Source organism: Aulostomus chinensis, chromosome 21 (genome assembly GCF_037954235.1).
Source record: "Aulostomus chinensis isolate RoL2024-O1b breed Wild chromosome 21, RoL_Achi_v1.0, whole genome shotgun sequence".
Lineage (NCBI taxonomy): Eukaryota > Metazoa > Chordata > Actinopteri > Syngnathiformes > Aulostomidae > Aulostomus > Aulostomus chinensis.
The window spans coordinates 3,803,189-3,826,593 of record NC_141340.1 but is presented as its reverse complement, the minus strand read 5'-3'; the positions used below and the strand labels follow the sequence as shown (position 1 = coordinate 3,826,593).

The window sequence follows — 23,405 nt, the reverse complement described above, 5'->3', positions numbered from 1 at the left end:
TAGAGACCGCAGCCCTCCGCGGTGGTTCCAGCCCAGCGAGAGACGTGTGGCTTGACGAGCGCGGCTCTCGCACAGGAGCATGAAATGAGAAACAATCCATCATAAATCACGCTGGCAGGAATGGATGCCGCCATGATATTTTCACATGAAAGTACATTTGCTTAAATGTTTAGACTGAAAAAAGTCTCGTGAGAGACATGAAAACTGAGAGAAGTCCTGTCAAGTGGTGTTGGCGCTGATTCCACTCCCTGCTGGATCGTCCTGATGTGGGACTTGTTTGTGTGCTTGATGTTCATTTGTTGTTGTTTAACCTTAAATGGCTCCTGAGTGCAGAGGAGGACACACAAAGGAACAATTCCCCGTCGCTGGCTTCCAGGAATCCTCCAGCGCGGCCCCTCGGGGACAAACCACATGCCTGATTACAACCCCGTGTGTGCAGAATGCATCCCTACTGAAGCCAAAGTCAAATAAAGTTCAACAACAGCTGCGGATCAAGCCCACATTTTCAGCAGACTGATATTTTAGTTATTTATGCATTTTTTTGTTGTTGTGCTTCCCTCAGAAATTTGTGACATCTCAGCCAAGCCTTTCCCAGACAGAGGAGTCTCTCTGGGATTAAAGCGCACAAGTCTGCCCTCTGCTGCCCAGATTCAGTGCTAATCTGTTGATGCGCCTCAGCAAACTATTACACGGCCTGAGGAATAATCTGGTTTAAGGAGGTCTGCCTCCTGGATCAATATCACGCTGCAGGTGACGGATGATCCGAGACGGACTGTTGCGCGCCTTCCGTCCACGTCTACTGAACCCTCAGGACTTCCTGCAGTTTGACAAATCTTCAGTCTTCTCTCTCTCTCTCTCTCTCTCTCTCTCTCTCTCTCTCTCTCCCACTCTCCCTCTTTCCCTCTCTCCTTAATCACATCACTGCCTGGTGGAAATTGAATCACTTGCGTGCTTCTGGTCCTGAATCAACACAACAACCCGCCGGAGAGGCGTCTTCACGTGTAGAAGGACACAGGAACATGTTGGTTGTCTTTATATTTTCAAATCAATTCTAAAATATTTAGCAGAGCAGTGGTCGTGTGTGTGTGTGTGTGTGTGTGTGTGTGTGCGTGTGTGCACGCATTTGTAGGGGGATGGATTTGAGGACAAAATCTGAGCTGAGCAGTTGGTTTCTGCTCTGCTGTTGATGTGTAGAACATTTTTTGCATCTCAGGAGGTTTTCTGCTTCTCCTGAAAAAAAAGAAAAGAAAGCGCAGGCGCCAGGAACGTGTCTGTTTTGTGGGCTGTGACAAGTGAATTGTAGCTTCTTTTTTTTTTTTCCTCCTCCCGGTGTTTTCATCTCTGAGACTAAATCCCAGCACGCCGAGCTCAGGAGGTGCACGGGGGCAGGAGTTCTGGATCCTGTCAGGACTCCGAAAAATCCAATTAAATGACAAATTTGTTGAGTTGGAAACGACTCTTCTGCTACTGAATCACTAACAAAGCTGCAAGGCGACACAGCTGCTGATTCTCCGCTCATCCCTTTTTGCCCAGCACTTTTTATCGTGTGACTTTGAACACACGGCGTGCAGGAGGTCTCCAAATCCTTGAAGTATAAATACCACAATGTAGAAGTCCTCTTTTAAAAGTACCTGTACTTCATTCAAAATCCCGCTTCAGTAAAACTTCATCCTCCAGTTGTTTTAAGACGTGAAACTATGAAGTTTACATGTCACAGCAGCTCAGGAAGTACAGGAGAGCGAACAGAACATGCAGTAAAACTAGAATAGTGAATATATATTCAAATATGTACACAAACATACAAAAATATACTCATACACTGCAAACATCGCTCATTTTTAACGTTTAACCATGTAACATATTTGATTGATAGAAATGCCATTGTTGCACAGTAGATGTTACTGCACAATGTGAATAATAACAAAGTAAAAGTACTCATTTTACATGAATACATCACGTATTAGTAGCAATTTACAGCTTTAATTGTGTGGCACTAATTTGAACCAACAAAATGCTTTTTTGTGTGAAATCTGAATGAAAACATTCTGTTTTTTAATTTCAACACGGGCTTCTGACGGGACTGTAAACAAAACACTGTGTGTGCTCTTGGGTAAATTTTAATTTAAAAAAATAAAGATTATGATACAAATTCACCACATTTGAGCCCAACCCCGTGTTGAACTGCAAGTTACGTTGAAGGAAAAAAACAACAAACAAAGAAACAACGTGTGTTTGTGGAACTGGAAGACAAATAAAATAAAATAAAATGAAAGTACTACTAGACAGACGGAACTTGGAAAAAAAAAACCTGTAAAAGTTAAATATCTGGTTGAGTGATGTCAGACACGTTAATCTTCTTATCCAAATCCCCCGCCAGCCTGTCAGTTCGGGATGCTCTGGTCTCCACATGGGGGCGCTGTTGTTCTCTGCATGATTCCCTCTCTCGCTCGCTCTCTCTCTCTCACACACACACACACACACACACACACACACGAAGAGGGGGGGGGGAGCTGAGAAACTAATGGAAACACTCCACCTGCAAAGTCACGATAAGTTTCGACCTTTCATGTCTCCTCATGTTGTGTCGCGTGTACATCAGCGGCTCCGCGCGCCTCCTTGTAAGAGCCATTAGTCTCTGACGCCCCCCCCCCCCCCCCCCAAGGAAAGCAAAGGCACCATGGAGGAGACTTTTTTTTTGCGGATTGTTCTTGTGACTCACGCTGGTTTTGCACCAATTTGATCAAGTTGGGGGAAAGTGGTGGAAGTGCGTGGCTGCGGAGACCCGAGCGATGCCGGTCGACGTGCCCTGAATGCCGAGCACCGCTGGGAGGGACTGGAGAACCTCTGGATCTCTCCTCCAACTTGATGCCTGGTTATTGATTGACAGCAAAGAGTTGCTGTTGTTTGTTTGTTTTTCTTCCTTGAATATATTCATACGTCGACATGGCGTCTCTATATCAGAGATTCGCCGGGAAGATCAACACTAACAAGTCGTTCCCGGACCCCCCAGAAGAGAGCCGTCTCCTCGGCCGAGCTGTGGAGGGAGAGCCGGCGATGGAGGACCGGCGACCCGGGCTTCTGCACCGGCACCACCGCCACTCGGAGGAGGAGGACGTAAGAGCCGAGAAGCCGTGTCACTTCGGTTGTTTTTCTTCCACTGACGTAGAACAATGACAGGAAATATCAGAGCAGAGAAACGACCTTTGGTGTGTGCGTGTGTGCGTGTGCGTGTGCGCAGTTGATGACAGCCCTCCCTTTTTAAAGGCAAAGTTGTGAAAGTTGTGTGTCATGGCGTCAATTGGTCGGCTCATCTGTCAGTAGATGACGCCTCCATTACGTCTGCTCATTTAAAGCCATCTGCTGACACGTGACTGTTATTAATGTTACCAGATGAAGATTTTCTTTCTTTATTTGATCAAATCCGCCATGAATTGTCTCTTCCTTTTTGAGAACGTCTCATCGATGACGTTTCTGGAATTCAGCTGAGTTTTGTCCCACCTCATCTTTGAACTCGGTTCTAGTTGCGTTCCTGATCCTGGCTCAGATGTTCCGCCTGCTTTATCCTAGCTGATGTCACACTGACGGACCCTGAGACGCTCAGACTGGGTCCCGGTGTTGTCCATGGTTCTGGGGCAGAGACCGGCTGGTGGTTCCGGGTGGATTCTTCCATCTCGGGTCCTCCAGAGGTTGTTATGAGACCTCAACATACGGCCGACAGACTGGAGGAGTCCAGCCAGAGTGCAGATGTGCGTCGCTGAAAAGGTCACGGCTTCGCTTCTGCATAAAAATTTCAGAGAAGGAAGCGATGGTGGACTACAGTAATAAAGAGAGCCGCTTGCTAACTTCGCGCTGGTTTATTTACTTGTTTATTTTTTAGGTTTTATGGTCAGAAAATTGAAAAACTTAAAATATGAATGCAAGTTTAACAGTTTTAAGCTGTAAGTGACCTGCAAACGTTCGACCCTTTCCAAAGACATTCATCCACTCTTGGTGCTGAGACACAGAAGTTGAGTTTAGCGCAGATTTCTACTAACATGTTGTTGCCGTTCGTATCTGAAGTCCTCAAAGGCAGCACTGATTCCCTGTCAGTTTAAATCAGGAGCTTCATCTGCTGACAGTCTAGTGCAGCAGAACCAAACTTTTGACACCAAGATTTATTCTCCCTAAATGAATTCAACCCAGAGTCGGCAGTAAAAGACCGAACAGCTTGTCAAAGTGAAACTTTTCTTTCTGGTAAAATGATGCAAATGGGCCAGCTGGTCGTTTCTTGAGCAGGCTGCTCGCTGTTAAAGGAGAGCAGTTGTTCCTCCCCTTTGTTGAACTCATCACGTGCCGCTGCCAGTTACGTCCCGCACGCAGTGGATTGTGGGTCGTCTTGGGCTACGTTTTGAAGGATCCTGGACATTGGAACAGACGAAGGGAGCGACCTCCTGATTTGGCTTATTTTGGATCTTTATTAGTAACTGGTGCGGAAGCTCAGGCCTCCTCGTGGTGCCGAGGCACTCAGATTACGTGATGTTTGAAAAAGTCGATTTACAAAGCTGTGCAATTGAAACAGCATTCAAAAAGAAAAAGAAGCACAACCATGTTAGTCCATCTGAAGTTGTACTAAGATGAATTTCTCAAAGTTGGGCTAACTTGACCAGCTCAATAAAGAGGGTGGGAGTCAAATTACATGTTCCATAGCCTCCACAATACTGTTTAAGCTGCTCTAGCTAGTTGCTAATATGAATGCTATTCATGATGCCATGACCCTTTACTAGGCAACCTCCCTGACTCTTGTCGCTGTCCATGATGCTAAACCCCTTTACTAACTAATGTTGTTGCCGTCTATGTTGCTCTAACCCTTCACTACTGAACTTAGCCGGCTGTTGTTGCTGTCCGTGGTGCTAAATACATTTACAAGCTAACTTAGCCGGCTGTTGTTGCTGTCCGTGGTGCTAAATACATTTACAAGCTAACTTAGCCTGCTGTTGTTGCTGTCCGTGGTGCTAAATACATTTACAAGCTAACTTAGCCGGCTGTTGTTGCTGTCCGTGGTGCTAAATACATTTACAAGCTAACTTAGCCTGCTGTTGTTGCTGTCCGTGGTGCTAAATACATTTACAAGCTAACTTAGCCGGCTGTTGTTGCTGTCCGTGGTGCTAAAGACATTTACAAGCTAACTTAGCCGGCGGTGGTTGTTGCTGTCCGTGGTGCTAAATACATTTACTAGCTAACTCAACTGAATATTGTAACTTTGTGTGATGCTATAACCTTTTGCGAGCTAACTTAGCTGACAGTTGTAGTTGTCCATGATGCTAAAACCCTCTGCTAGCTCACCTAGCTGACATTTGTCGCTCTCTACGATGCTAAAAGCCATTTGCAGCTAACTCAGCTGACTGTTGATGCTGTCCATGATGCTATAACCCTTTGCCACCTACAGTAACTTTACTGGCTGTTGTCGCTCTCTGTGGTACTGAAGCACACACTGGCTGGTGTTTATCTGGTGGATTCTCTCACCTCGGGTCCTTCAGAGATTGTTACAAGACTCCTTCCTTACATACAGGCCACAGATGCTAAGAATCGAGCGCGAGTGCAGGTGTGCATCATTGAAACATGAACTCAGCGCAGCAGTGGTTGTGAAGCAGCAGGTTTTTGTTCATTTCAGCCACATGAGATGCTCCATTGTATCCTGGAGGTCATACGGTTATGATTTGTATGGGTTCCACGTAGAATTTTCTCTTTAAATGGAAAGGCTATTCATGCATAACATTCCAACATAAAATATTGCTAACTTGGTACAGCATGTTGCTGCGAATATTTTTTTTCCCAACGCTTAAGGTCACGCTCTTACCATCATTATACATGTATGTGCTGTTGGAGTACTCCCTCTCTCTCTCCCTTGCTTTCCAAATATGTGTGTGTGTGTGTGTGTGAGTGTGTGTGTATCTGCTATTTGCACGATGTAGGAGGTAAAACACTAGTTGAGGTTTACATGAATATTACATGAGGTTGATTTATCGACTGGTGGTCCTGTCTTTGTGTTTGTTGGTGCAGAGAACTCCAACCTGACCTGAGATCAATACACACACTGATGTATGGTCCCGATTCATCAATCTGGGGTGAGCAGGGGGAAGGTGCGCGGGGAGAAGAGCTTTGACAGATATCAAGTTTGGAATACGGCCTGATTGTTGGAGAACAAAGTGATGTTAACAGCTTAAACATCCCATTGTTTCATTGCACACACACACACACACACATCAGATACTGTATTCACACGGCGCTCCTGTCCTTCTTATAATGCCAATCCGAGCGTGGGCATCTGTCCAGCTGCGTGCCCTTAATGAGTGAGTGCGCTGAAGGTGACATTTACGTCGTGCTGTGTGGACGAGGACGAGATCCCACTGGGATGAGAAAAGCTCGTCCACTGACTCAGCCTCCCCTCCGGCGGGGCCGACCCACTGGCTCGCCACGCCGCTTCAAAACTTCAGCCGTATTTCTGTCGTCAGGTGCTACACCCTCCTCCTTAGGCGGCACTTGTGGTGATTCAAGAATGAGTTATTTCAGCTAACTGAGGAACAGACGTCGTGCCCACTGAAGGCTTGATTCTTGTAATGTAAAGGAGACACGCCGATACCTTAAGGTGACACTTGGCGTTGAAGCCTGGCAACCCGGAAGGTTGTTTAGTACACGTAAAGCATCGATTCAATGTGAGAGCTGAACAACACGTCACATCAGCTCACATCACGTTTGGGGTTTGAGTCTCTGACCCTGAAAGGCGACTAGAGACCATGTCATCGGGCGAGAAACACGTCCGTCACGTCTAACTCCCCTTGTTGTTGAAATCAAGTCTTCAGTGACAGCAAATATGACTCCAGACGCTCACCTGGCACCCTGATAGGTGCGATCCTGATGTCAAGCATCGATCACAGTAACCCGCCGATGTCGGATCCGACATTCAGGGGTTGTTGGCGACACCGGGATCGCTTCCTGTTCGCATCATAAGAATAGTAGCTGGTGCTTTTGGTCCAAAACTCCTACGGAATCAAGGGACGTTGTTGCACTGAGGATGTTAGGCACCGCGTTATTATTCCTTCCGTGAAGAAGCCAAAAAAATGTGTGGCAGTGACAAAGATGAGTGTCTGATAAATGAAGGTGGTTTAGGGGGGTGTTTTCTAAAGATGAATCTGTGGAACCCCGGCGTGTCTCAGTCGGGGTCATGGAGCGTTAGCCGCAATTATGAAACGGTAACGCCCGTATTGATTCTGACATGTCTGCCGTTGCCTCACCAGTTGGTACTTTTATTCCGGGAGGCGAGATTATTGATTTGGCTTTTTGTGGATGTAGAAATATATCAAACGGGAAGTCTGAAACTAGGTCTGGGGCTGGAGTGTTCTACTTACTCCTTGTTGATTTAACCCAGGTTCATATTGAGCGATTAATCAGTTGCTCCCTGACTGACAGCGATAAACCGCTAAAAGTTGTAGTTCACCCACTTTGAGATCCAGGAGTTTTCTGAGGAGGGATCCCAAGTTCAAGTTCATGGAAGGACGATAATGTCAAGGATTTGTTCTGTTTTTAAGGAGCCGTGAGGACGGAGGCGCTAACTTTAGCCCTCGAGATGAGTCGGTGTGTGTGGAAGTCGTACGAGCATCAATAACCCCCTGAAAAAACAAAGAAAATTGCAACAGTTTGTAACATTTAGTCACAACTGGCGTAGAATCGAGATATTAATCGACCTGACACCAAAGTATTATGATAGCACAGAATTTTGAATGAAGCGTATTGTCCCACCATAGTAAATGTGGACATCAGATGAAGTTTGGGGCGTCTGAAGTAGTATTATGTACTCTGAAATGGGGTGGTCTACGGTTATAAAGTATTAAAAGTAGTGTATCGGCTTGGAAATGTATAATATAAAAAAATACTTTACTACAAAAACTGCACATCCGAGCCGGTCTGACGGTGTTAGCTCATACATTCCTGTAAACGCTTCAGCCTGAGATAAAAGACTGAATAGCAGTTGGATTTTAATCTTGATGAGGGAAATACAGAAGCGTGGATTAAAGGACTTGAACGGACCTCGGTCGCGCTCTCATGCTGATCTTCGCCACGTGAGGGAAGCTGCGGCAACAAATTAGCACCCGTCAGTTCTCCCGTCGTCAGATGAGATTAAAACGTCTGGTCACATCATAAGTTTCTGATCGCTGTTTGTTGGAAGGGCGTCAGACAGAGGAATTAGCCCGCCCCCGACTCAGGCTGCATTTAAAACAAGTCATTATGGCTTCTGTTTGGTGTGAGCTTGCCTCGCTCCTCCATTGTGGGCTTAAATCCTTCTCTGTCAATATATTTGATAGTGATCTCGCTCTGAAATCCCCTCTGATGTCGAATCCCTGCTGGTGAAACAACTCATTACAAGCCAATCAAACACAGGGTTTTTTTGTCATTATCTTTTTCTCTTTCCCTGTCTTCTCCTCCGAAGCTTTGGCTCTTATCTGCATCAAGTTTGTTCCGCTGACATCTTATCTGCTCTCTTTCGAGGCTCGGTGGGATTTTGTGGATTTTAATGTCCAGCGTTCCACCGTCCTTTACTCCCGTCCTTTTGATTCTAGATTTGATTCCTCACCTGAGCTTTTACTTTCCAGAGACGCTTCACAATCCATCTTCACTCATTGAATATCCTCTCCAACGGCATTTCCACCAGCGAGGAGAGCGAAAAAGCAGACATGGATCTTTACTTTCACCACCAAAGATTCGTCCCAGCGGTGTGATTTTATTTCTCTCCGTAGACACCATTACAAGAGTAAACATGGTGGTTTATTTTGTCTCCCTCTGTCTGGTCTGATCAGCACAATCATAATGAGACTCCTGAGATATTTGGCTAGAAACACACACACACACACACACACACACACACACACACACACACACACACACACACACACACACACACACACGGAGGTGAATGGGGTTTTGTGTATGTTTGAGCCATTCTTGTCTTTACACACTCATCTCACTTTTTATGCTGTGTAAAGGCTTTGCACCTGCACTTTGCAATAAACGAGATGCTTTATTTCTATAATAGACACACACACACACACACACACACACACAGACTAAAGCTTCAGGACTAGGAGACAGCAGAGCCCTAAAAATGCCCTTTTGAGTGGATCAATAATGGGTTTTATAGTAACACACATAATCGTGATGAAAAAGCACTCAAACAACGTGCTGTTACATCAGCTTTCGCCGTGTCAGCAGATGTGGTGGAAGAGATTCGGAACAATGAGGTCGCGGGATATTTTTACTCTCTCTTTGCAGATTAGATTCATGTTTTCCTTCTGTTGTGACCTCCTTCGCCACCGCGTTTAAACGCCACGCTTCTTCTGCCTGAAGCGACGGTCGCAGACTGTCCCCGGCACTGCGATGCCGCAGACGCGTGCGCTGTGTTTACGAGTGTGAAGCAGGAAAACACGATAACCTGCAGTGACAAAACCCAGGTTTGGGGCAGACACAGGATACTTGTGCATGATATTAGTACTGCAGTATTTGAAGTAGGGCCGGACCCATACGAGATTTTTGAGCCCGACAGTGATTTCAGAACAGAAAAGTTTCAAAATTACCATGGTGTTGTTTTCTGCATTTTGTGGAAAATAATAAATATCAGCAAATATCAGATAACCTACAGGGCGCTACCGCGAATCGGCGGTAGGTCCTCGATAACGGCTGAAGAAGGGGTCAGGCCCACTTTGACCAGACGGTCTGAGGGACACTGCAGACGATGTTTCCAGATGAGATTGTTGGGTCACCACAATCAACGATCTAAGAACCGTAAAAATCAGTGGTGAAACAAAATAATGCTCAATGATTTGTCAAGTTGAGGGGCCATCAGCCTCCAAACGCACTGATCAACGCACAGAAGTGAAGAGAAACTGAAGCAGTGGGACCCGCGATCTCATCACGCCACGGCTTTTATCCACCAAGCTCCACTAAAGAGCGCCCCTCCACCTTTTCAGTGGAAGTTGCACGAGCAGATGTGGGAGGTGAAGTGTGCCTGACGGAGCGTCCGTGCTCCCTGTCTGACCTCGGTGTAGCGCCGACGCCGTTTTCAAAGCTGTCATTTCAGTGTGAAAAAGTTCCACAGTGTTGCTTCAATCCAGGCGAGGCCCGATGGCTCCCAGCCAGGCGAGTCCACGGACGCCACGCTGGCTGCTGCCTGTCTCTTCCCTTTCCAGCAAACTGATCTTAATTATCGCTGCTATCAATTACCGCTACTCGTCTAATTCCACCTGATTACAGAAAGCCAAGTTTTTCTTTTCTTGTGTTGACTAGTAAATCATGAGTGAGTGATCAATAATGGCACTTGAAGGATGGAGTCATCACTCCGCACACTCGATGCAGCTCAGCCTCTGGAGCCCCTTTTTGATGATGTGTTAAAGTGAGCGATTGTGTGTGTGTGTGTGTGTGAGTGTGTGTGTTTTAGGGCAGTATCTCCCTCCAAAAGAAAAACTGAATGAGGACCGCGGGAATAGCTGGCACGCGCTTTTATTCACACATACACGGAGTCTAATTAGAAAACAGCAAATTGAATTGTTTCCTCTTGTTAACAACAATAGCAGCAAACGCCTCCGCCCCCCCCGCCCCCCCCCGCCTCACTGTCATCATCTAAATCCACAGCGACAAGCCCCTTTGACCTCCAGCGCCATTTCCCTCATCTCGCTAATTTCTCCTTCATCAGCAAACCCTTAAAACACTTCATGTTGATCAAACATGACACTCTCATATGTGCGCCATTTTCCCCAGTGATGAATTATGCAGCCAGCGGGGTGTAAAACGGCGGTATGGTTTATTTATCATTGCCGAGGGCTTGCTAACCAAATCAGGTAGACATTAAAGAGGGGGAGGCGAGAACATGGCGAAGATGGCACCGTCACGCTGGAAGCAATCAAAGTCAGCAGAAGGAGGTCAGGAAAAAACACGGAATGGGATGAAAACTAGAGTTGAACTTAATTTGTTCCCGAAGTTAGTTTATACACCCAATTTATATAAATTAAAGGAGACAACACATGAGGGACACTTCCTGGATGGAGGCTCATCAACACTCAACACGCCTCTGTGTGTTATCCGTGTGTATTTGTGTGTGTTTACTGAAATCTTACTGCCCAAACGCAGCAGAAGCAGCTGAAACGTCAGAGGGAGAAAAAAAAGGAAGGAAGGTTTCGGAGAAAGTTTGGGTGAGTTGTTAGAGGACAGCTGGAGGGAGACCGTAGAGGGAGTAAGGGTGCGTTCACACCTGGAGCTGCTGCTCTGGCTCGGTGTGAATCAGTCCAGCAACTCAGGAGTGTTTCTACCTACCTACCTTTCTACCAGAGAGGAACAAAAGTAAACCAAACGATGTCACAACAAACCGAGTTACTGCACCGTAACCTGTTTACCAACTGCCAACAAACCCGAAAGGAGAAGAAGAACGTAAATGCCGTGTTTGTTAATCAGAGGCGTCCGGGGCCGAGCGAGACAGCAACTGCAGGAAAAGCTGTTTGGACTTGTGTGTTTGTGTATCGTCTACACTTGGGATGTTCTAAACCAGCCGCAGACGCGCAGTATAGTGTTGCACTTTGCTTGGAGGTGAACTGAGACCGCCGCCTGCCCGCCTCGGTGCAACCCAGCCAGAGAGCTGTCAACTCACCCTGAGGGTGGGTAGGACGTGAGTGAGGGGAGAGTGGCGAGACTCTTAGTAGGGAGCAATCATGTGCATGACGTTACTGAACTCCCTCACGGATGGAAGTACCAGCGTGTACCTGAGAGCGTATAAATCCTGGTTGCTGGAGGGAGACCCCGTAGTTCACCGCGTACTTTTTCACTCAGTCTAAAAACTGCACTTCTGACCTCTTTAAGAGCAATTTTGTACTTTTAAGGTAACAAATGTACCTATGAGGGAAAATTGTTCAAAATTCTAACTGCTCCTATCCGGTAAGTCTGATTTGTCAGTGTGAGGGATGAGGACAGTGACGGTGACACGGTTTCAAATGGATTCATTTGTTTAAAAGGAAACAGAAACGAAGCGTAACCGCAAATTACAGCCTGTTCAAAGACCCTTGAATCAAGAGCTCGCCGAGCAGATCCAATAAAAACGTTCCAATCATCACGAGAGGGAGACTTACTGCGGGGTAACTCGTTTTAGCTAATACGCTGGAAAGTGAGCGTAACTCTGTATCAGAGTACAAGTATGTTTTCTTCTTTGGAGGAGGAGGAGGAGTGCAGCGTTTTTAGAGAGCGATAAATATTCACTCTGCTTTCTGTGAGTCTAGCAGAGATTAAATATGCACAGCGGGAGGGTTTGCAACGTGAGATAATGCTTTAGCATTCACTGGAGGGATTTGCAAAAACAATGGCAGCATGAATCAAACGTTCCAAAGGCTATCGCCATAAAAAAATAACAATAAAAGGAATTTCTGCACTCGTCTCTATCTCTGTTTTGTCTCTTGGAACTTTTTTTGTTTTTGTTGTTGTTGTATTTTTTTTTTTTTTGTGTGCAGAATTGGAGAAACAAACCAGGATAGATGAAAAAAAAAAGAAAAAAAGCCTACAAATCCTGTTTATCTAATACCGAGGTGGCATCGTGTGTCTGGCTGTTGACGTCTGCAACTCTCCGCTGGTGCTGCATTCCTCTTCCCCGTTGCTCGTCTGGCAGCTCGCTGACGATAACAGATGGTGGGCATTAATAACTTCATCTCAGCGTAAAATGAATTCCTCTCCGGCCTCTTCACAAGGCTTTTTCACTGGCAGGAGGAGCAGGAGGACGGCGAGGCACCCACAATGCTCCTCTACAGGGTTTTAAGCGGAGCTCTCCATCTCCCCCTTCTATTCATCTCTCTGACACATGCACATAGCTTTACCCTAATAATGCACACACGCACACGCGCGCGCACACACGCAGTTGTGCTGCCTTTTCCCTTTATGGGTCACAAAAGTGGAGTGCTGATTTAGTTATTATTTATGACTGGACTCTGTGCTGTGAGATTAGGGAGGAAACAGGGAAGAGGAGAATAATTGTAAGTGTTGCTGCTGGGTTTGTCTCATGGAGGGCACTGCTCAGTAGCTTCTCTTTTTATTTTCTTTTTGCTAAAACTTCTGTCAGTTTGGAGACTAAATGGTAGACGTGTTTACTGCTCTAGGTAGGGAATCAGCTGTGCTTCTGATACTTTTCTTGATCCCGAGTGTTCGAGGGAGAAAAAAACAGCAGCCTTTAAGGTGAAGCATGGGGGGTTTTGAGATCCAACCTGCAGTTCACCAGTTGCACCACTAGAGGCTGTCCTGCTCCCACCTCTCAACCAGCTTCATCATCTGTTTTTCTTTTCCTTTTTTTCTTTTTTGATTGAAGTGTAAGTGAGACGGCTGAAATTGTTGGTTGTGGAAGCGGAGCCCACGGAGACTGAAGGCCAGCCATAGAAAGCGAGGTTAAATCAATGATAGAAGGATGAGGGATGATGAAAGGAACGCACGGAGACAGAGGGAAGGAGGGATGGGGACGGATGAGATAAAGCTTTTGCCTTGAAGGCAGAAGGGCCAACAAAGAGAGACACTTGATCAAAACCAGAGGAAGATAATTGAATAGTAGATTATATAATAAAAGATGAAGAGTGTCCCAAAAAGACAATAGAGGGAGGAAGTCAGAGCCCAGGTCTGCATGACAGCCTTCCTCGTGGTCACCCCCCCCCCCCCCCCCCATCACGCAGCATTGGTCTATCATGTCTCTCATGATTAGACGTCAATCTTGGGCGTCTTGTTTGGGAAATAAATGTAATTTTGGAAGCAGACAGAAGAGCGGGATCAGCAGGATGACGGTGTCCCGCTGATGTGTCAGCTTTGAAGCACTTGCCAGCATGCAGGATGTGATTCCCCCTCCCTCCACCAGGGGGACAGCATTTCTGCTGATGTTTGTCTGTCAGCAGGATCACACACCAAATACTCTGATGCACCCATATTTGCAGTACTAGAACTTGAGCACTTGCTGATACAGAGTACTGATACCAGTGTGGAATTATGCTGTTGGAGTTCTTGCTCTTACTGATAAAACGTATTTTATTTTTATTCACTTTCTAACCAACAAATTGAATGTTTAAATTCCTGAATCTGGCGGTCGCCTCCATCTCTTTTCCTGACTGAAACAGAAAGGCTTGGATGGAGGAAACTCACTCAGTGACGTCTCTCTCCAAACCTGTTTGTTGGGTTTGCCTTCGCTGTCCTCTCACTTTGTTCTCTTGTCATGAAGGTTTAACAACTCTGACGGGATTCTGGGAAAAACAAAAAACCTAAATAGTGTTGATAATAGAAGGTGTGAAGAGCTGCTGGAATGCGTGTGCGGGGGCGGCGGCCTCTCACACGTGGAAGCCATGCAAGCGCTCGTCTTTCGGGATGTTTTCCTGCATCAGAACCCGCAGCTGCTCCGCCTTCCCACAGCGGAGGGGAGCAGTGAGAGGATTGATCTTTATGATGATAACCGTGTTTGTTCTGCTGGTAATGACTGGCGACATGTTGACACACAACAAGCCGCACCTGAAGGGAGCCGCCGCCGTTCCTCGCGCTCTTTGTTGTCTCCTGCAAACTTTGCCTGGATCCACTGTGCCGTGCAGGTGTCGGCTGAGCCTTGAACGCTAAAATCTCAGGGCGCTGCCGACATCCTCCTCTTTTATGTAGGAATGTAGAGGAGCTGCAGTTGAGCTGAGGGTTCAGAGGTGGGCTGGGGGCGGGGAGCAGCATGGCGGCGCCTCTGAACATGGCAGCTCCGTATGCATGTGATATCCTACAGAGGCGTCGGCCGCCGCGCTTGTGAAAGCTGAGGCGCTGGATTTTGCAGCACTCTCCTGATGTTTTTCCCTCTTCGCTGAAACAGAAGAGCCACTTTCTGTTGCTTTTCTTTATCTCTCCTCACTTGTTCTTTTATTAGTTGCATATTATGAGCGTAAAAATAGACGTGTCTGCTGTGTTTTCTTTGGTATTCATGATGCTTTTGATCAGATTGTCTGATTTTTCATGGCTGTGGGTGCCGCTGGATCAGAAATAGCAGCCAAAGCCCGGGGGGTGTGTTCACTTCAGCTGGGAAGCAACTCAACGCCGTCTCTCATTGTGTTTGTGGTGTTCAGGTGTAAAATGAAGCTTTACTAAAACGCAACACCTCACTTTTGTTATCATCTGTTACTTTTGATCCGTGACTGATGTGCAGATTGTTCTTCTCCAGCTGGAACAGCTCTCTCTTCCTCCTCGCTGACCTGGTGGGAGCTCCTAAAAAGAAACCGCCTCTTTTCTCCTTTGATCCTCTTTTTTATTCTCCTCCTTTTTCTTCTTCTTCTCTTTGTTTGCCTTTTTGACCCGGTGTGCTGCTGAATGGCGTTGACCTGCTCAAGCGTAACATTACATCAGCAACCTTGATGCTGGTCCCCGACACTCACTGAGGTCGTGGCTGTGTTATCTAGATTTACACGTCCGGCCGTCTGGAAGGAGTCTCACTGATGCAGGCGTCTGTTTGAATCATTCGCCGTCGTCTCAGTGTGATTTTCCCTTGAAGATATAGAACAAAGTCGAAGTTTAGTGTCTCTTCCAACTTCTTTGGGGGCTGTTTATCGTTCGCCTTCATATTCATGTCTTGTTGATCCTGTCGAACTCATCAGTTGATTTCCCTTATAGTCATAATCTTAGGTGTGACTGTGGGATGGAATCAGCTGACGGGCTGCCGTCCGTTTGGTTTCGCAGCAACACACCCAGCAGTGGAAGTAGTAGACGAGAACTTCCCGGGAACGTTATTGAAGAACGTTCCTTCAGAGGTACATCTGTGACCTGAAAAGAACATTTTTGGTCTCCCAGTGCCCCACGCCGCACCTTCAGAGTGACGGACGGGGGAGCTGAGGGCTTCAGCCACAGGCAACTGCACCAAAAAACTCCTACATGCGACTTTTGGAGGAGTGAAATGTCTCCCCCCCCCCCTCCCTCCCCCGTCTGACCAATGAGAGAGCGCTTCACTTCTGCTGGCGCCCATTAAAACGTACCCCTGATGATTGCTGCAGTGTGCAAACAGACAGACAAAGGGACAAAAATGTAATAATGGAGTCGTTTTAGCTGCTGAATCGGAACCTAGTGATCTGTAGGTGTGATCTCCCGACCGTAGTCACCATAATCACCATCTCCACCCAGGTAATGTTGTTATTTACTGCGAGGAAACTGTCTGTTAATGTGAATAAAATGGTGATGGGCTTGTGTGGAGCTGGTATGGGAGGTTGGTCGTTCGCCGTTATCCCTCCAGATTTTGTCTGTTAGTTGGCAAGACGTGATTTTTAACAGATGATGGGAGCAAATCCTAATCCACTCTGGCACAGCACACGGCAAGAAGAGAGCTGGGAGAGTGCGCGTTCCCTTTGTTTGCACGCCGTTGCCTCATCCTCCCCTAAACGTGGGAAGTTCTGAAACCTGAGAATGGAGATGCCAAGTGAATCAAGGCGGACTTGTTGTGAATGAAGCCTCCCAAAGTGTACGTACCAGTCGTCTCTCATCAGCTGCTGTGCTCACAGCCGTTAAACCAGCTAATTATATCAAGCTCATGAGTCTCTCTCTCTCTCTCTCCTTCTCCCTCCCTCCCCCTCTCTCTCCCTCTCCCTCCCTCCCTCTCTCCCGTCATAGCTCTGCGACATCTGTTCCTCACATAGCGCAGATTACTCATATATGTGCAGATACGACACGCGGGTGGAGAGCGAGGCCACGTAGTCCGTAACAAATGATCTCATCTCCTTTTATTTGTTTAGAAGGCTTGCAGTCATTACAGGACATTGTGAGGCAGTGACTGGGCTCCGGATGAACGCGCCTCCCTCTACGTGCGTGAAGAATTACTCTCAGATATGAACCGAAGGGAATGGGAAAAATGTTGGTTTTCATTTTCAGCCAAGAATATTGCTTTTCTATAGCTGAGGAGATGTATGTGCTTGCTCTGGAGTGGACCTGCCTGGAGACAGAACTTTATTTGAAGAGTAGAAATAGAAGAGAGATTGAAGAAGAAAAAAAAAGGTGGGGGAGGGAAAAAAAAAACCAGAAGCGTTGATAGGATGGTGGACAGTTTTGTGATATAAGTTCATTTTCTGAAAATAAGTAGTAGATGCTGTTTGTGGAAAGAGCGAAAAGCTGAAGATTGCTTATGATATTGACTCATAGTGTATGCTGTTTGTGGGAAAACAGGACTGCAATACTTCAAAGTACTTGTACTATCACAGGAGGTTCCAGTTTCAGGACTGTGAAGGGTTGCTCGCAGTGTGCCTGCAATCCTCGTCTCTTAAATTCCAGATTACTGGTTTCCAGTTTCAGGATGCCCCCCCCCCCCCCACACACACACACACACACACACCTGCTGCAGGTTGTAAAGTGCATTTGTAAAGGTTTCCTAAATAGTTCATTTTACCTTCCAAGTTCTCAGTGTCTTAAGCCAACAAAGACATTTTTTTGGTCATTGTTTTTCCCTGAGTAAGAGCCAGCCACGTATACTTGGTTCACAGTTGACGTCGCCCCATTACTCTCAACTACAACCAACGTTAAAACGGTCCAGAAGCACGTTGTTAGCCTCGTCGTCTCTGCCCAACCCTACGCTCACTAATCCACAAATACTTTGATTTGAGCTGAGGACAAACAACAGCACTTCTGGTTTGTTGCTTTTTTTTGTGGTAGAACCAAGCCAAAGTGTTCTGGTTGGTTTCTAGAGTTTCAAAATTTTTGAACGTACTGTACTGGAGAGTTTGAGGCCGTTGGTTGCTATTAGCGTCAAGCTAATATACATGGCTGACCCTTTCTGCATTGCCGAGTCACAAAGAAGGGATTGCGGTGACAAAGAGCTCACGACCGCTACCAGAGACCCCTTGGAAGACAAAATCCGGGTTTTTGGTGAAGTATTTTCTTATGCTTTTCCGTTACTGTGAGGGTCAAGACTTTCAGCCCCACCACTTCTGCAAAGCTGGATTTGGAGGGTGAACGATCATTTTGGGCACAATACAACATCTGCACTCTCTTCCCTCCGTCATTGGTGTGCAGGGATGAGAGAGGAGTGATGGTTTGAACGTCTGTCTCTTATATTTCTGTCATTTTTTTTGTGTCAGCGTTTGAGTGCAGCATTGTGAATATCCTCCTAGAGCCTGAATATGTGCTTTTATCCTTGTAAACAACATCACGCACCCATTCCTCTGCTATTGTGGGCTTCTAAATTTCTCTCTGACTGGAGCCGGATTAGAGCAGGCTGACAATTTCAACCTTTTTAATGCTAGAAATGCCCAAACCAACTTTTTTTTTTTTTTTACAATATTTCTTTTTCATTCATGATCATAAAACATAATGACGGTCAGTAGCGACCCCTCAAATATTCAATAATGGAATGTCCTTGAATTCCCCACCAAGGACAGCTGGCAAAATAGTTCCCTCTGGCAACTACATCGCTGCACGACAGCAACATAATAATGATGATAAAGAGGGCCAAATTAAATGTTGGTGAATATTACATGGAATGGAATAGAGCGTCCAAAGCGTATGCAAAACAAATCCTGAAATTGATCTGAGCAAATGGGTAAGGGAGAGCGTACGTCACGCTCTTTTGTTCTCCAGAAAATGTCAAATTAGCTGCGAGATATTGCATTAAAATCCTTGGCTGTGGAGGATTTGATGCCTACAAATGAGACACGTATTAGCCGGTTGTAGCATCCTGTCTGCCTGCGGTTCCAGGGGTACCAGGGGAGGAGGATTTGTAAATGAGCTCTGTGCAACTTGGGTCTGCAAGAGTTAGATCATTACACCGCAAAGTCTCCCAAGTGATGGGCATTTGGCTTTCGTCAGCACAATCTACAAAGCAACAAACACACGCCGATGCGGAGGCGCCTAGGAACACACACGAGCGCTCGCTCACAAGTGCTTTGTGTCTTTCACATATGAGTTTTGAATGACGTTACAGCCTCAGAGAGGCAGCTCCATCATCACCTGTGAAATAAGTTAGAGGACATTAATGACCTTTCCTCAAGAGCTGCAGCGGTGGCGGTTCCATCAGTGTGCCGCTGTCTGTCTTATCTAGCGGAGCAGCAGAAAATACAACCCACCTTTCTCCTTTGTCCCAGTACATATGTCTCCCCAAGGGCCAACAACCCAGCATTCACAGGACTGCTCCTCAAAATTGCCTCAGCGTTTCTCAAAAGTGTCACTTTCCAATGGCCACCTATTCATTTTCCCTCTCTCTTTGTGCTCCATTCTCTCTCCCCCTCTCTTTCTCTCTCTCTCTTTTTCGTAGCAAGCCTCTATCTTTACCCCCCCCCCCCCACACACAGACACACACTCACACTCTCTCTCTCTCGTCAAACAGACAGGTAGCAGCCTCCCCAGCGCGCGGTAGTTTGTCTTTTTTGCTCCATCTCATCCATTAGTAATCCATTTCAGGGGCTGTCAGGCCCATAGCAGCCTCCGAATGCTGCCTGCGCAGTTTATCTGTCTGTGTTTCTCAGCCTTGCACTGACCAGTGAAGGCCTTGGATGAGCCGGTGACAGTGACAGCCTAAATTATACACACCACTGATGAATACTGTGCTGTCCCGCGTGTCAAAGACGGGGAGGGCTCCTTCAGGGGTGTGGTTTGAGGAACAAAACGCTGAAAGCGCACTTTCCGAGAACTTTTTACTTGCCCAAACACTTGTTTACTTGACTGTGTCTCAGCTGTGCTGTTGTCTTTCCTCGACTTGAACTCACTTGTAAAAAACTGCGACTATTTATTTCAGCCATGATGAGACTTGATGGAATAAATTAGGCGTCAGTGGCAGGTTACACCAGAATAAATTCCCTACAAATAAGCTACACCTACACTGTTTGCTGCCTCTACACATTTCACTGGCTGTACAGAGCTTTAATTTGTTTTCCTCTTTCTGTAGCACATGTCGTTGTGTTTGGTTCCACAACAGCATTTTAAGACGACTAGAGGCCAGAGGCTAAATCGCTCTCTCAAACAATACATCCAGCCAGAACAGGAAAAAAAACTCACACACTTCGGCTTCAGTATCACCGTATTCCCGAGGTATGGAAATCCCCTGGAAGAGACAGATTTAGGGATGCTGCTGGGAAATCGAACCTCGTGACTTCGGTGACAATTTTGAAGGCTTGAGGTGTTCATAAAAGACTAATGTTTTATGAAGTATTTGTTCTAGAGAAGTGAAAACTCCTGTTTTGTTTTAAAATACAATTTTCTGATTTGATTTATATCTGTGGTATGCAAAACTTTGAGAAGACGTGAGGAAATGCTAATATCGTTAGCGTTAGCTCAACGTGAAACGGTTAATGTCCACTCCTACACTCTCCTGTGGTCACAAGCTTAACGAGGGGAAAACACAAGCCAAAATGAGGGCTGTTTTTTTTATTTTAAATTGTTTCAAGCTCAGATTCAAGTGAATGAAATACATTTTCTCCTTTGGATGTCTGGGCGTTCCCTTAAAGATCGGGTGGAGGAGCTCCTTCCCACTGGCTAGCTTTCTCTTCTTGAGGCGCAAAGTGTCAGTACGAGACACAAGGTTGCTGCTAGCTGACGGGCCATGAACTTAAGTTGTTATCTCTGCAACAAATACAGTTTTGACTATCTGTTCATACTCTGTTGATACATTTATTTAATTTGTAAATGTTTTAAACTGAAATATGTGAACAGAGCATTTCAAGGCACTGTTCAACAGAGGTTATGTGGTCAACCTTTGAGGCACTTTAAGAGCATTGATCTTTGCTATCTCAGACACAATGAAGACCCCAACAGACCGAGTCCAGTCAGCAGACTCTTCCTGGTCAAGACAGAGCAACATGAGAACATGAGGGCACGTCCGGTCAACAACTGCTGCCAACAAGGAGGCATTAAAAACATGATTAAAGTTTTGCAGCCCCTGGGCCGGAAATATCCACAAAAAGTGTAATCAAATCAGTCTCTTTGGCGTGTCACCAATGCTGCATGAGATTAAAACTGGCAGCTCACGCAGTGGTGATAAAATATATGGTTTTAAACATTTATGCACGCGTGGGAAGCCCCGATGCACATCAGACTGCTGCAGGTTCATTATGAAGTGTGATCAAGCTGTCCTCAAGTGGCGAAATATTGCACTTGTGCACACACCCACACTGTTAAACATAGGTGTACTCTTCATACAGGGGTCCTGCTGCTGAGAGTGTCCTCTCAGCGCTGAAGAGCCTCAGCACTGCACAGTCTTGACTGTTCCTCGGGGCAAAGAACATACAGGTCATGAATACCAGAGGGAGAAGAACCAATAATCATGCATGACTTATGCCATCTTGTGGCTGTAGAATTTATGACTGCTGGAAAGTTACACAACATCAATAAAGGAGGGGAGAAGTCTGTATGCGGAGGTGGAGGCAGCAGTGGATTGATTCTTCAATATTTTGCCGCTGTTTTGTGGAATCGAATACTTTTTCATGGTGGTTTTTGAGGGGATACGTGGATGTGTGATTGCATACTGGCCCCTTCTGTTGATGTTGTGCCACCAGTGAGTGAGGGTTGGCTTCCCCAACAAAATGCTGTCCACTTCAACCCAAACCGTGATGTTTTTGCATCTACGACAACTGAGAAGGCTGCACTAAAAATGTGTTGTATTGTCATAGATTTGGAGCAAACAACAGGTTGTGGGACTCGTTGCAGTTTAGAGTCGTTGAGCAGGCGTATTGTATTCACTCTGTAGTCCCAATGATGTTGATATTTTTTTAGATATGTGTCCATCCTGTGTGTTTAATTAGAGCAAGGAAGCTCTAGAGCAAGCTGTATTAGTATAATTGTTGATTTTATCCATTATTCTGAGATGGGTTTTTGGTTTTAAAGAGTCCGTCTCACATCTTATCTGTCGCACACTCCAGTATGTCCCTGTGGCTGTAATGGTGGAAGAATCCATTTAGCACCGATTGTTCTCTCACTGGCATCCCAAACGCGGGTGTTGGATTACCTCTGTTCACCCTCCGCCGGCCCCGGCACCTCCCTCTGCTTCTATATCTTCAAACTCCCCTCGTTCATTAACTTAAGCCCTCTAATCATGTTGTTAGGCTGATAAGGCGAAGCGTCATGCAATTAAAAAAAAACAAAACGCTAAGTTGCCATTCATGAGGACTCTCCTGGTGGAGGTTTCCTCTGTGCTGAAAGTGAAAGCTAATCTTGGCCGTGACTTCCTCTGCTTCCATTAGGGCCCGTTAATGGGCGGGCCGTGCCACAGGGCTGGGAGACAGAGGAGCTGCTGCTTGCTTTTGTTTGCATGCTGGGAAATGGTGTAATGGCTCTGGGTGTGGCACAGGATACATTAATGGGAAGTAGACTGACAGTGGCTTGTTGGCAGAGCAGCTGTAGTGTCCCCGGGACAGCAAGTGGCAAGCTTAGCAGGCTGCAAGAGGCTAACTAGCTGCCATCAAAATGATGTTCGAACATACCATGGGGACACCGCTGGGCCTCCACAGGAAGCCCTCCAGGGTGGAGTCGGCTAAGAGATTCTTGAGGGTGAGTTGTGGAAGCTGTCTGATTTGGGGATGATTGAACGAAGTTTCTGCCGGTGTTTGTGTGCAGCTGTGCGTGCAGAAGCCCCCAGTGAGAGAGCTGAGACATTTTGTATCCAGGGTGAAGCCTTTCAGAGAATGCGCAATACATCCCAGTTAAGGACCTGCGCGAGATCGATTACAGAGTAATCAAGCTGTTGGAACAATTAGAGAAGCACATATGTGCACGATGAATGTGCAGGAAGGTTTATATCACCATCATCTCCGTACATGATTTGAGGGGGGAAGGACTGCTAATAGGATGTTCGTGCCATAATCATCCCTTAAATATCTTTTAATTCCTGTTAAAAAGCTTTATTGTTGTCTAGAGAGCTGTCTCATCTCGCTGATAAAGACTTATCGCTCCCAGCAAATCAGTCTAATTAGCTTGTGAAGGACCAACTGAATAACTGTCCAAGAAACCAAAAAAAAAAAAAAACCCTTAGATCAGACTTGCCTCGGAGCTGTAAAGTTTGTCCATTTCTTAAAAGGTTATCCCAGGAGAGGAGGGAACCTAATGAAACTCAAAGCTGTTTGAAGGTAGGACAAATATGCTAGAGAGGGTATTTGGAGCACCCGCTGGAGCCAGTCAATATTGCATTCCCCCAGGACAATAGTTTTAAAAGGGTAAAGATAGAGTCTGTCTGCTCAAAGTCAGCAGCTGAATACAGATGTATGCGGGTTAGGCAACTCGACTGGGTGGCAATCTGGACTTAAATCAGGAGTAAGTCTTGATCCCCGTCTTCTCCCTCGCTTTCTTTTCTTTTCTTGCAGCCTACATCAATCTTGCCGTCCTCCGACACCCAGGAGCTTTCCCTTCAATTTAATCTGTATCACTCATCATGAGTGCGAGGGCTAAAT

At 46.2% G+C, this 23,405-nt stretch overlaps 1 protein-coding gene across 5 annotated transcripts in view; it reads left to right on the top strand.

The window, feature by feature from the left end:
* Positions 1-23,405, top strand: part of dpp6a (dipeptidyl-peptidase 6a) — a 203,801-nt gene that overhangs the window by 62,415 nt on the left and 117,981 nt on the right. Inside the window, exon 1 of one of the 5 annotated variants that reach the window (XM_086192164.1) lies at positions 2,668-3,114. The exons of the other annotated variants lie outside the window; for them this stretch is intronic. Within the exon in view, the coding sequence (XP_086048290.1) occupies positions 2,944-3,114 (171 nt within the window). The 5' untranslated portion in view covers positions 2,668-2,943. Of the gene's footprint in view, positions 1-2,667; positions 3,115-23,405 lie in introns of those variants that run through there. 5 annotated transcript variants of the gene reach the window in all.